The sequence below is a fragment of the Eurosta solidaginis genome, chromosome 4 (genome assembly GCF_040869045.1).
Source record: "Eurosta solidaginis isolate ZX-2024a chromosome 4, ASM4086904v1, whole genome shotgun sequence".
NCBI lineage: Eukaryota > Metazoa > Arthropoda > Insecta > Diptera > Tephritidae > Eurosta > Eurosta solidaginis.
This window is the reverse complement of record NC_090322.1, coordinates 157,015,926-157,029,272: the sequence shown is the minus strand read 5'-3', so window position 1 is coordinate 157,029,272 and position 13,347 is coordinate 157,015,926. Positions and strand designations below refer to the sequence as shown.

General features: G+C 41.5%; 1 protein-coding gene across 1 annotated transcript in view; it reads left to right on the top strand.

The window, feature by feature from the left end:
* IntS4 (integrator complex subunit 4) overlaps positions 1-13,137 on the top strand; it is a 42,095-nt gene extending 28,958 nt beyond the window's left edge. Inside the window, exon 3 of the mRNA XM_067783505.1 lies at positions 11,534-13,137. Coding sequence (XP_067639606.1) covers positions 11,534-12,916 — 1,383 coding nt within the window. The 3' untranslated portion in view covers positions 12,917-13,137. The remainder of the gene's footprint in view (positions 1-11,533) is intronic.
* Positions 13,138-13,347: the final 210 nt, after the last annotated feature.

The following is a 13,347-nucleotide window of genomic DNA, read 5'->3' as shown; positions in this document are numbered from 1 at the left end:
TGGGGCCGTAGGATAATTCACTTATAAAATGTTTCAATTTTCGTGTTGAATTTTATTCGCGCGCCAGAGGATCTTAGGGGTCACAGGCTCGCTTCTTTTAATATTATTCCTGTATAGCCCTCTGAGGGCTTTTAGGATTGGACGTAGTAATTTATTGCGTGTAGCATCACTTTTCACTCAACTTTTTGTTATTCACTTGTTTTTTTTTTTTTATTATTCGTTTTACCTCTCCTGGGGAGAGGAGCTTTTATACCCTGGAGGGTCCCGAAGGGAATCGCAGAGTTAAGCTATCGTTATAACCGGAGGGTCCCCTCGAAGGTGAATCTCGGTTTTGGTATTTTCGTTATTGGCTGTACAAGCCTTAAATTATTTAAGCTGAGGTCTTGCCTCTCTATATATTTTTTTATTCCTTTATCGGTAAAATTGCTATTATTATTTTTTTCTTAGCACTCCACTATCACTATCACTTTGTCACTAATCACTATGGACCTCACATTTAAGGAGGTCCTTTTTGAAGGACCCACTTGCCAGTGGGTGCCTGCTCGGGCGCCAGTTAAGGAGCCCAAGGACTAGGGCTCAAAAAGTTAAAGTTGGGGGCCGCCCCGCGGCCCCATTGCAACCTGAAAAGATCCAAATAAAAATAGGTTTTTCCGCTTAACAATATTTACCATTTATTTCCGTTCAATGTCAAAAACAGACGGACTTTATCATTAACTTAAACTAAGCTCTAAGCTTCTACATTAATCTAAGTGATTTCATAATTGCTGACACTGCACTTCCCACGATTGGCCAAAATAATATTTTATCGCTTGCGTGGCGAATCACACGGCTTGCATTTTGTCCGCATATCATATCGCTTACGCTGCAGTTCCCATGGATTGCATTTTGTCTGCTTACGCAATATGATATCGGATCAATTACCTACGTTGGCTTTGCTTGTGTTTGTTGAAGTGTGGTGTCAGCACTTTCTTACAAGTAAGTGTGTCTGCCCCCTTGTTAAGTTAAATAATAATGTTTTAATAGTTTATTTTATATTTTTTAATAACAAAAATACGTTTTCTTTATTTAACTTTTGTTTTGCCATTTGGCGGTAAGGTATCGTTAAAAAGTAAGAAGTATTTTTCGCACTACTACAATGACGGCGCGGCTATAGGTTCGCCAAAAATACGACTTGCCAAAATGTTGGCCGTTGAAAATTAATTAAAAATTTTTCCAATTTTTTACTCAATTTTTAACGTCATACGGGTGTACGAATCACCAATCAAATACACGTGTGCGATATTCAAGTTTATGTTGGGACGAGATATGTTTGAAGAGCGTTAGACTTCAAAATCTATGATTTCGTCCTCAGAAGATGAATTATTATTTTTGTTACACTCATAAATATTTTTTGTGTTCATTAATTTTAAGAGATCGTTGTTTATTTCAAAGTAATGACAGCATTTATTCCGCCGTTTAAGACCACTTCTTATAGTCAGAAGCGAATTCAACATAACTAAACTCATTTTGTTTCTGTGTTTGCTTTTAATCTAACCCATGTTTGAAAACTTTCTTGCAACTTCAGCATTACTTAGTGGCAGCCCAAAATCGAGAAGCTTTTGTAATTATACTGTTATAGTGTTTAACATCAAACCAAAAACTTAATGTTGAATTCACATTTTTCCAATTTTAGAGATAGATATTTCTCCACTGCATTTGTAATCTCGTTATTTCATCTGTGCTATACTTGTTTTTTTTTTTCATTTGTGAAATATGAAAACCTTTGAGGTTTTACAATTCTCAATGTGTTTTTAACCGAAAAGAAATCTATTTTGCTAAGCGTTTCTATATTGTGGGGCAAGCGTTGCCTTAATTGCTCTATTAATTTAATTATGAAGTCGCGACATATATTACGTACCTTTCTTTCAATGAATTCGTCTATACATTTATCTTATTTTTTAATTCGTATATATTCTTCAAGGGTATAATGAAAATAAGGTACGGGAGACAAAAATTTATTATAATCTGAAGTTAAAGGGTCGAAACTCTTAGAAGGTGACAATATGCTGTTACACAATCTGGAAAGCAAATATCCTCATGACACAGTTTATCGATTAAAGTTTTTGGTATCAGTTGAGTACCGAGTTGTCACATCATACATAACGAAACAAATAAAGTAAAACTTCGACAAAGATAAAACACATTACAAATTTCACAATACGTATTGCCGAAATAGATTTGGAGCCAAAAAGGGGCAAACATTTTAAAGAGGGCCAAAAAAGAGCTAGGGGCTAAACCGGATTTTTGGTGCTAAACGCAAAGGGCTAGATTTGGCTCCAAAAGCACCAAAATGGCAACACTGACTAATAGTGTGTTTAAATTAAACTGATTACTGATTCCTCAGCTTGCGCTGCTTTTATACTCTCGGTTATCTCGTTCGCCCATTTCTCTTAAGGTCTAGACGTTTCACGAACATGCCTTCTAGAACAGTTGTATCTCATGCTTGGTTATTTAGCTATATTCATGTATATCTGTAGTTTATGTTTTTTTCTAGCTATATGCGTGTGTATGTGTGAATAACAGCTACTGCTCTTATCTGCTGACTACATATGTGTATGTAAAACAATCAATTCGCTTCGAGCTACTGGTTTTGTGTGGGGAATATTCTTCGTTGCCTTGTACATAAGTGTGGCTGCTTGCTTTATTGTGTACATGTACATGAGTGTGGCTGTTTCCATTTTTTTGTGATTATTTACTAACATCATAATTATGCTAATATTCGCCACACTGCCCTCCAGCTAAGTCTGATCGTCCCGATCAAGCAAATTTTCCGATCTAAACGCTGCCGGCCTTTCCAAATGAACCACTTTCATTTTGTTTCGTGGTTTGCCAATGGTTTGTATGCGGTAAACTGCATCGTTGATCCATTTTACAACTTTGTATGAGCCTTCCCAGTTACACCGAAATTTCGGGGAGAAACTTTTTTCGTTGTCGGTTGTATAACAGCACCAAATCTCCTTCCAGAAAACCTTCCGAATTAATTGCTTTATCATATCCGGCTTTCATCTTATCACTCATATTCCTGGTTCGTTGTCTTACAAGGTCGTATAATTCTCTCATTTCTTCCTCCAAGAGACCAGTGGGTTTCCTGGCGTTTCTTTCCGCATCGGCATTTATCCCAAACTTCAAGTCAGCTGGCAGTCGCAGGTCAGTGCCAAAAATTACTTTTGCGGGAGTTTGGCTGGATGTCTCATTTACTGCCGACCGGTAAGCCATCAAGAATAAGGATATGTGTGTATCCCATTCTTTATGGAACTTGTCCACTACTTTCCTTAAGTGCTCCTCCAAGGTTCTATTGAATCGTTTCACCATACCATCGGACTGAGGATGCATTGCAGTTGTCCGAGTTTTTCGTGTGCCCAATGTCTTACACATTTCTTCGAACAAAGCTGATTCAAAATTCTTCCCTTGGTCAGAATGTAGCTCCATTGGTACACCATACCTTGCACCCCAATTGTTTGTTAACACTTCTGCTACTGTTTCCGCTTCCTGATTTGGAATTGGGTATACCTCTGGCCATTTGCTGAAATAATCCATAACCACCATATGTACTGGTTGTTTCCGCGGTTGCTAGTAGGAAATGGACCTGCGACATCCATAGCGATCTTTTCAAATGGTGCACCTGGGTTATATTGCTTCATCTGGCCATGACTTAGGGTTTTGGGCCCTTTCGCTCTGCTGCAAACCACGCAGTTGGCAATCCACTCAGTGACCGACTGACAGCAACTAACCCAATAGAATATCTGCTTAATTTTCTCGAGCGTCTTCGTGATTCCAAGATGACCTTCACTACCTACTGTAATCTGTCAATTGGTAAATTGTACGATGATGTCGTCTAGGTACACCAAGCATGTTTTCCAATGTAGTCTTTTCAATACCTGATCCATGAGTCTCTCAAAAGTAGCTGGTGCATTACAAAGTCCAAAAGGCATCACTGTAAATTGCCAAAGACCATATCCGACACTGAAGGCTGTTTTCTCTTTGTCTTCCTCCTTCACCTCAACTTGCCAGTAGCCGCTTTCAAGTCCAGTGTGGAAAACCACTTCATACCAGATAGCGAATCCAGAGGTTCGTCAATTCTTGGCTATCCTTTTTCGTGACGTCGTTCAACTTGCGGCAGTCCACGCAAAACCTCATATTGCTAGTTGAAACGTTTTCCTAGCGCTGCTCACTGTAAATAACTACTTCAGCCTCTTGGCATCTTCCCAATATAGCTCCTTTGGTCAGTTTGAGTGGTGACTTGAACTCATTGAGTACTCTTACCGGGATACGTCCATCTTGTTTTGTTAAAGCCAGGGTTTTTCCTACAAGTACGTTCGGTGTTGATTTGTTTGCTGCTTCGACAACCCACAATTTGTTTGTCCCACAATCTCCATCAACCTTTGCCCAGATGACTGCTTCTGATTTTGGAGGTATTTGGTGACTCTCCTCCACCAGCACTCGTTTACTGCTGTAGCCCTTCTCTTAGCCTAAAATAAGTGGCACATCTATGTTCTTATATCGCATCGTCTTGCTTTGCATGTCGATCTTGATGCCCTGGCCGATTAAGGAGTCCACTCCAATTATGTTTTCATCAACAATCTCTGCCACTATAAAATTGTGTAGTATCGTGACTCCCAGTTGTGACTTCACATGCTAAACCGTTTCCGATATTTCAATCGTGAGCGCAGAACTCGTAAACTGCGTCAACTGGCAGCCGATGGTAACGTTGGCATCCGACCACCTGCATATACTTATTTCGCTCGAGTGTACCGCCGACTTCATCGTCACGGAAAAACGCACTTTCATTAACTTTAAAAAAGGAAAGTGGGTCGAATACAAATCCTTTACAGACAACCGCTTTGCTGCCCTCCCTATCCCGACTGATGCCCGCCAAGGGGAGCGTGCTTTCCGCAGGGTCATTGAATCCGCCTCGGCTCGTTTCATTCCCGTCGGTAGAATTCCCGAAATTCGGCCCCACTTCCCGGCGGAGGCCGCAAGTTTAGCGAGAGAACGTGACCTTATAAGACAGCTCGATCCCGGCGACCCCCAAATAAGGGATATAAACCAACGCATCAGATTGTTTGTGGATGAACACAAGCGGGCGAAATGGGAGGAGCACATAAGCGGTTGTAACCTCTGCCGGTGTAGGTAAACTTTGGTCCACCGTAAAGTCCCTATCGAATCTGTCTAGGCACAGTGACAAAGTTTCCATCGCCTTTGGCGATAAAGTGCTGTCGGATGCGAAAAAATGCGCGAGCGCTTTCTTCCGACAATATATAATGCATTCTACGGTCGACAAAGATAGACGGAGGGCCAAAGACACGCACATAAACATAAATTCAGCGCGTCACCAATTACCATCACCGCCAAAGAGGTTGAAGATGCCATCGGTCATGCTAAACCATCCAAAGCAGTGGGCCCAGACGGCATAGCCATGCCGATGCTTAAAAGCCTAGGGAAAGAGGGTTTCAAATATTTAGCACATGTCTTCAACCTGTCTCTTTCCACCTTTGTCATACCCGAAAAATGGAAAATGGCCAAGGTGGTCCCCCTACTAAAGACTGTGAAACCAGCTAACATAGGAGAGTCATATCGCCCGATATCTCTCCTATCGCCAGTAGCCAAGACGCTTGAAGCCATTTTGCTCCCCTACTTCAAAGCAAATTTGCAGCTAGCCTGTCATCAGCATGGCTCCAGAAAACTCCATAGCACCACCACCGCGCTAAATGCCATCAGCACCCAGATAAATTGCGGTTTAAATCAAAACACCCACCATAGAACAGTACTCGTTGCGCTAGACCTATCAAAAGCTTTTGATACGGTCAACCATGGCACGTTACTGCAAGACCTGGAAGGGTCTACCCTTCCCCCATGTCTTAAAAGGTGGACCGCAAACTATCTAGGTGGTCGGCAGGCATCGGTGCAATTTAGAAATGAAACATCAAAACCAAGAAGAATTAAACAAGGGGTGCCACAGGGTCGTGTCCTATCCCCACTTTTGTTTAATTTCGATATGTAGGACCTAAGCTACCTTCGCCACCAGAAGGAGTTACTATCGTTTCCTACGCCGATGCCTGCACAATAATGGCCACAGGCCCAGGCCCACAGATCGATGAGCTTTGCAACAGAATAAACGGCTACCTACCTGATCTCTCCAGTTTATTCGCCTCGCGAAACCTGGCATTATCACCGACTAAATCCTCCGCGACCTTATTTACAACATGCACGTCCCAAATGTCGACCATTTTGAACATCCACGTCGATGGCACTACGCTACCGACTGTCTTACACCCCAAAATCTTGGGTGTGACGTTTGATCAGGATCTACATTTTGGTGAGCACGCAGCCGCAATTGTACCGAAAATCCAGAGCCGTAACAAAATCCTCAAATCTCTTGCTGGCAGTACTTGGGGAAAATACAAAGAAACGCTCATTACCACATACAAAGCAATTGGACAGCCGATTGCATGCTACGCGTCCCCTATATGGTCGCCAAGCCTAAAAATTACCCACTGGAAGAAACTACAGGCCTGCCAAAATACTGCTGTCACAACCGCCACGGGCTGTCTTCTTATGTCCCCAGAACACCATATACATAATGAGGCGAGAATACTCCCCATCAGGGAGAGAAATGAGATGCTAACAAAACAGTTCCTGTTGAATACCCAGAAACCTGGGCATCCCAACAGCCATCGGATTGATGAGCCAACACCGCCTAGGGACTTAAGGAGTCATCTCCGTAAGCATTTTGAGGAAATACGGCACCTGAGAACTCAGCCGTATGAAGCAAAAAAACACAAGCAGGTCCTCAGTGAACTCCACAAACCTCGGACCTTTATGCCAGGAATTGCCCGGTGAATCCAGTACTCAAAGAACAGTACCCAAAACTTTCGGAAGAGGAACGCATACTCCGTTCTGGATACTGTAACAGGTTAAACCTTACCTATCCAGAATCAACCCCGACATACAAAATGTATGCCCCGCTTGCAATGTGTCCCCACATGACACCAACCATCTCTTTAATTGAAATGTGGAACCAACGCGGGAGCCAGCTATGGCTTTGGGGATTTGCTCATATCCTTCAGCTCTGCGTTTACGACCCACATTGTTGGAACTATTGCAATGTGTCCTGGTTTTCCACACTTAAAGCATTTGACTGCATCATTATTCTTCTGCTGCGTTCCCTTCAAAGCTTCCGAAATCGTGTTTGTCCACTCTGGTTTTTCTACTTCCACACGATGGGTTTTGTATGCTGGTTTACTAAAAAGTCAGGCAGTTTCCACAGTCAGTGCATGGGATACCGTTTCAGCAAATATGGGCTTTGGGTTTGCGTATATAGCTCGCTTCGTTTCCACGTCCCGTATGCCAATTATAAAGCTCTGGATTTTTACCCTCTCGGTGTATTCCACGGGTGCGTCCGGATTTGCTAGATGGGCCAGCCTTTCAACATCCGACGCAAACTCCTGCAAAGTATCATTCGCTTTTTGGTAGCGGTTTTGCAACTAAATTTGATATAAGTGTTTCCTATGCTCGCATCCGTAACGTCTCTCAATATCGGCCATCAATACTTCATAGCTGTTCCATTCGTACTCTGGAATAGTCTGTAAGATATCAGCTGCAGGCCCGTTCAATGCCACGAACAGTGCAGCAACTTTATCTTCAGCATTCCAGTTGTTCACTGCTGACGTCTTCTCAAATTGAAGCTTAAATACCTGGAAAGGAACAGAGCGGTCAAATGATCGAGATTGGGATTGCTCGGTGGAACAGCTGGGCGATTAAGTTGTAACTGCTCCATATTGTGCGATTTTTGCATGCTGCGTTTCAAGTTCTGATAATACCCTTGCTTCCTGTGCTGCTAACTGCGAAGGCATTTGTGCCACCTGCAATGATAAGCGCTCCTTCTGTGCTTCCAATTTGGAAGATATACGTGTCTCCTGTGATTCCAGTTGGGATGCCATATATGTCTTCTGTTGTTATTCTTGTTGTAGCGATAAGGACACTCCCCGAAGGCCTTGGGGAGTGTTATCGATGTTGATGGTCCTTTGCCGGATGCAGATCCGGTACGTTCCGGTAACAAGCACCATAAAGGTACTATCCCGACCATCTCGGGAACGATTTGGTATGACCACATGCAACCTTCTACGCCATCTCGCCCTCCCACCCCCTAGATCCATCAGGACTTCGGGGTCGCCCGAGCCTCGGCTGTTTATGAAGCAGGATTCGCCACGGGTAGGTGAGGTTGACAATTGGGTTGGAGAAGCTATATATTGCGCTGGCAGCCCCTTGAATGAGCTTGGTATTTTAGTCGCCTCTTACGACAGGGATACCTACCGCGGGTATAGTCTAATACCCTAACCCGCTGGGCATATGTCTTCTGTCCTTCCAGTTGAGTTTCCATCTTGATTGGTTGTTATACGGTTCTCCTGCGAATCCAGTTGAGATGCCATTGTCGATGTTTGTGCAGATATTGCAGCCAAAAAGTCTGCGGTGTTTAATTTTTTCTTGCATTTTTGTTGTTGCCTCTTCTCCATCAGCATGAAAGACATACTCCTCCACGTTAATTCCTTCCGACTCCATAACCTCTCGTAGCCGTGCTTGAAGTTCGGATTTATTACTGGTTGTATTCAATCCACGGTTCTCTAACTCCGTTTTCAGTACCTGGATCTTCAAATCACTTAACATGGCCATGTCCTTGTTTTCCTCTGGAATTTTTTTCCACAATTCCTCTTCTGACGCCATTTGTAACGAATTTTGGGGAGTTCCTGATAATTATGCACCGTCTGCTAACGTTCGAATCGCTGAACTGTCGAATAAATAACTGAAATAGTCAGTACTGCAAAATGGTCTTTTTTTAGACTACTTTGGGAGTAGTACTTTACAATTATACTTCACGAATAGCGTGTTTAAATCAAACTGATTGATGATTCTTCAGCTTGCGCTGCTTTTATACTCTCAGTTACCTCGTTCGCCCATTTCTTCCAAGGTATAGACGTTTCACGATCATGCTTTCTAGAACAGTTGTATCTCAGGCTTGGTTATTTAGCTATATACATGTATATCTCTAGTTTATGTTTTTCTTCTAGCCATATGCGTGTGTATGTGCGAGTAAAAACTTCTGCTCTTAGCTGCCGGCCACATATATGTACATATGTATATGAAATAATTTCTCTGCTTCAAGTTGCTGCTTATGTGTATGGAATATTCTTCGTTGCCTTGTACATATGTAAGTAAGGCTGCTTGCTGCTTTTGTTGTTGTGCTTATTTACTAACAGCATAGTGATGCTAATATTCGCCACAATATTGTCGCATCCAATAGCACTTTATCCCTAAAAGCGATAGATATTTTGTAGTTGTGGTTAGTCGGGTTTGATGGGGAGGTTACAATTCTGTCATTTCGCCCGCTTGTTTTTGTCCATAAGCTCTTGTACTTGTTGTAGCAGCTATCTGATGCATTGGTTTATATCCCTTATTTAGGCAGTTGCCAGGGTCCTGCTGTCTTATAAAGTCACGCTCTCTAGCTAAGGCTGCTCCTTGGTATCAAAGGAAAGTGTGGCCGGATTCCCGGGATTTTTCCAGCGGGAATCAAGCTAGTCGACGCTGATTCAATGATTCAATGGGGGCAGCAAAGTGATTGTCTGTATATGTTTTGATATCTTTCACTTTCCTATTTTGAAGTTTATGGGGGACTGCCGTCGCTGAGACCAGAACATCTTGGAAAGTGGCTCCGTGCAAAATAGGAACTGCATTGGGAAGATGTTGCAAGCATATTTATTCTGTACTGGCAAACGGTGCACGGGGTTTTGTTTCCTTTTCCTAAATAAGGGAAAAGACGTTAAAAGGGGCTCAGTTTTACTTCTATCCATGCTACGGTGGTTGTAGTGATGGGTTGGAGCAGCCATGTGAGCTGGTGGCGCCGTGGCGCAACCTTAGCGACAGAGTGTGACGGCTTTTTACTGCAAGACTTGGAAGGGTCCACCATCCTCCCAGTCTCAAAAGGTGTACTGCAAATTTTTTTTGTGTGGCCGGCAGGCATCGGTGCAGTTCAGAAAGAAATCTGGCACTTAAGCACTAAGCCGTTTGAAAAAGAGCAGCAATTTGGTTGGTTTTTAAATATTCCAAGCCTTCCATTGCCAAAGGCTAGCAGAGTTGTAAAAATTTGCATCCATTTTGTTTGCTACTCATTCGATTGCCGTCAAAATTGATTGCTTTCTCGGGTATTACATTTAAATCACAGCATTGTATCAGCTCACCGATTACACAGGCCGACAGCATCTCAGACCCAGAAACCGGACTATATATTTTCGAAGGATTTTGATGCGATAAACGAAATCTGGCCTCAAAATTGCTCTATCAGCTCTGGGTTTCGAGATATCCTACCCTAAAAGTGCAAAAAACACCGTTTTTGCCCATATTTGAGGTTATGTAGCTTTGCAGATGTTTTCTTTCACCAAAATTAAAGGATTGCATCTTCAAATACAAGTCTTCTTCGTTCAATTGGCGTTGATTTTGCTCAAATATAATTTTTTTTTCGCTGAGATATCGCATTGTGAAATTTTCTAAATGGTGGTTTCTAAGTGTTAGGGGGTTCGCGGGGGTTGGGGGATTAGAAGTTAAGTAAATTAGCCCACTTGTAGTACAAATATCAAGAAAAATAAGACTTATTTCAAGAAAAATATGCGACTAAACTCGCTGTTCCCAAGGTTAGGTGGGTTTGCCTGCTTGTGGTGTGGTAGGGGTGGTTTCTAGGGGCTAGGGCTGTGTGTGACTCGGTACCCGAGGGTTAGATAGTGTAGGGGTGTGGTGAGTTAGCACACTTATAGTGTGAGACAAAATTTTAAGAAAAATAACACTCAATTCAAGAAAATTAGTAATCGACTATATCATGTCTATGTTATCTCAATCGATTTTCAGGTGTAGAAAAATTTAGAAACATGAAAATTTCTAAATGCGATATCTCAGCGAACAAAAAATGATATTTGAGCAAGCTCAATGCCATTTGAAAGACTTATATTTAAAGATGTCATCCTTCAATTTTGATGAAAGAAAACATCTGCAAGGCTACATAACCTCAAATATGGGCAAAAACGGTGTTTTTGCACTTTTAGGTTAGGATATCTCGAAAACCAGAGCTGATAGAGCAATTCTGAGATTCAACGCATCATAAACCTTCGGAAATATATAAGTCTGGTGTCTGGGTCTGAATGTTGGTTAAATTTTGTTTGCCTGTGTTATCGGTTTTAGTAGCCTCTATGCTTTCTTCAAATGCCTATTGAAAAAAGTTATGCCTATTATTAAACATGTTGTAACACCAAACGATAGATATTAAGGGGTGCAAGAGTGAGAAGCTTTATCACAAGTATACTTTAAGGGGCGGTACAGCAAACATTTTTTATTACGCGCCTATCAATAACATACGCTTTCTGGTTGGACTTCTGTATGTATTTATTTTTCCCCATAAAGAGAGTAGAAACTTTTATTAGAATACGAATCTTATCCGCATCTTTTTTTCCAGGCTTGCCTCCTAATGGTTATTCAAAAACTACTGGATGTCCTTTCCAAATATCCTCAAGATAAAAATTCAACCTTTGGTTGTATGCGTAAAATTGGCCAAAAACATCCACATCTCTGCATGGCGGTCACATCTCACCTCTTACAGGACCATCCATTTTTCGATAGTGCCGAACGTGATGTTGAAGACCCCGCGTATCTTTGTATATTGATTTTGCTTTTCAATGCCGCGGAAAATCTTGTGCCATTAATAAGTTTATTTCCTGATGTAACACTTAAACATTACGCTTATCTACGCGATGCAATGCCGCAAATTGTTCCACAATTACCAATTGAAGGAGCTTCTACTACAAAGCCTATCAATCCACTAAAAGGCGCTGAAAGTTCACGTGAATACTTGAATACCATACTTCAACACATACATGAAATTTTTACAATTGTACGCGATAGAGTACCATTATTAAAAGCGGCACAAAGCAACTTACAGCGTTTGGGTGAAATCGATCCAGAAATGTATGGCACGGCCAACTTTCTAGAAACATTCTTAGCTGCACAAATACAATTGGATCAATTACAAAATTGTACAACAACACAACGCAGTCGGGCACCACTCAAAGAATCATTAGCACAACTTATACGTCATTGTCTAAAACTACAACATCTTTTCTCGGGACTCACCTATGGCGATATGTTACTCGTTAAGCAAATATGTTTACGTGCTTGTGCTTTACATTTGGTTCTCATCGTGCGAGATCGATCACAAAGCGCATTAGGTCCATGCCAAATGTTATTACAGACTGCAGCGGATATTAGTAATTTTCTTGATGAAAAGGAAGACTTCCAACCAGATTCATTTACCACAACATTATTAACGCAATTGGGAAATATATCGGACCCAAAACCTGGACGTGTATTTCGTGAAATTTTACCGCTTGTACAAAATGCTTCACCAGTATGTATGCCTCCCGCTAATGTCAATATACATATGTGTGTAGCACGGATCATAGAACCATGCCCACAAATGGCACAAGATAATGTAATTAAAGTAACAGCTGGTTTGATTGCGGCACTACCGTTTGTTGCCGAATTCGACAATTTACAGGATGCCCAAAAGCAAGATATGCGTATTAAAATTAAATATCCTGATCAGTATATTCATACAGTGGTGCCAAAACTGTCGGACTTTAAAAAAATTATGACAGAGCAAGGTGAGAGTGAGATTAGCATGCGCTTGCGCACAACTATATTACTTTCGCATAGCGTTTGGACGGAGGCCTCATCGGTGGATATTACATTGTGTTTAGCTGTACGGCCAGGCACGGAATTGGAGTTATGTAAACCGGCAAAAATATTGTTTGCGCCGAAACCAGTTAGACGTGGTATATAATATGATGAGTGTGGCTAACTCCATAAAGAAGACAATCGCATATTTGCATACATATGTTTATGACTACTAAACTTAAATGTTCTTGCTCGAAAGAAATCCTCCAAGGTATGGATTTTACGCTGTAATGCAAGATATAACGTAAGGAATAAACGCAATAAAACGCGGAAAAAAACGCAATATATACGCCAAACTTTAATAAACTTGTACATACTTTAAAGCCAGATATGCGTGTTTTCGAGGTCTTTGATTACGAATTTGAAACGTTTTTAGTTTCTTCTAGTTTTCGTATGGCCCTTTGATATATACTTTGTTTTTTTTTTTTGAAGAACATATCAGAGTTACATCGCTTGCGCATAATAAAAAAACTACCCTTCAAAAACGCGAGTACTCCATAAATAGTGTAGGAGTGCTCCAAAACTAATCTGTATTCA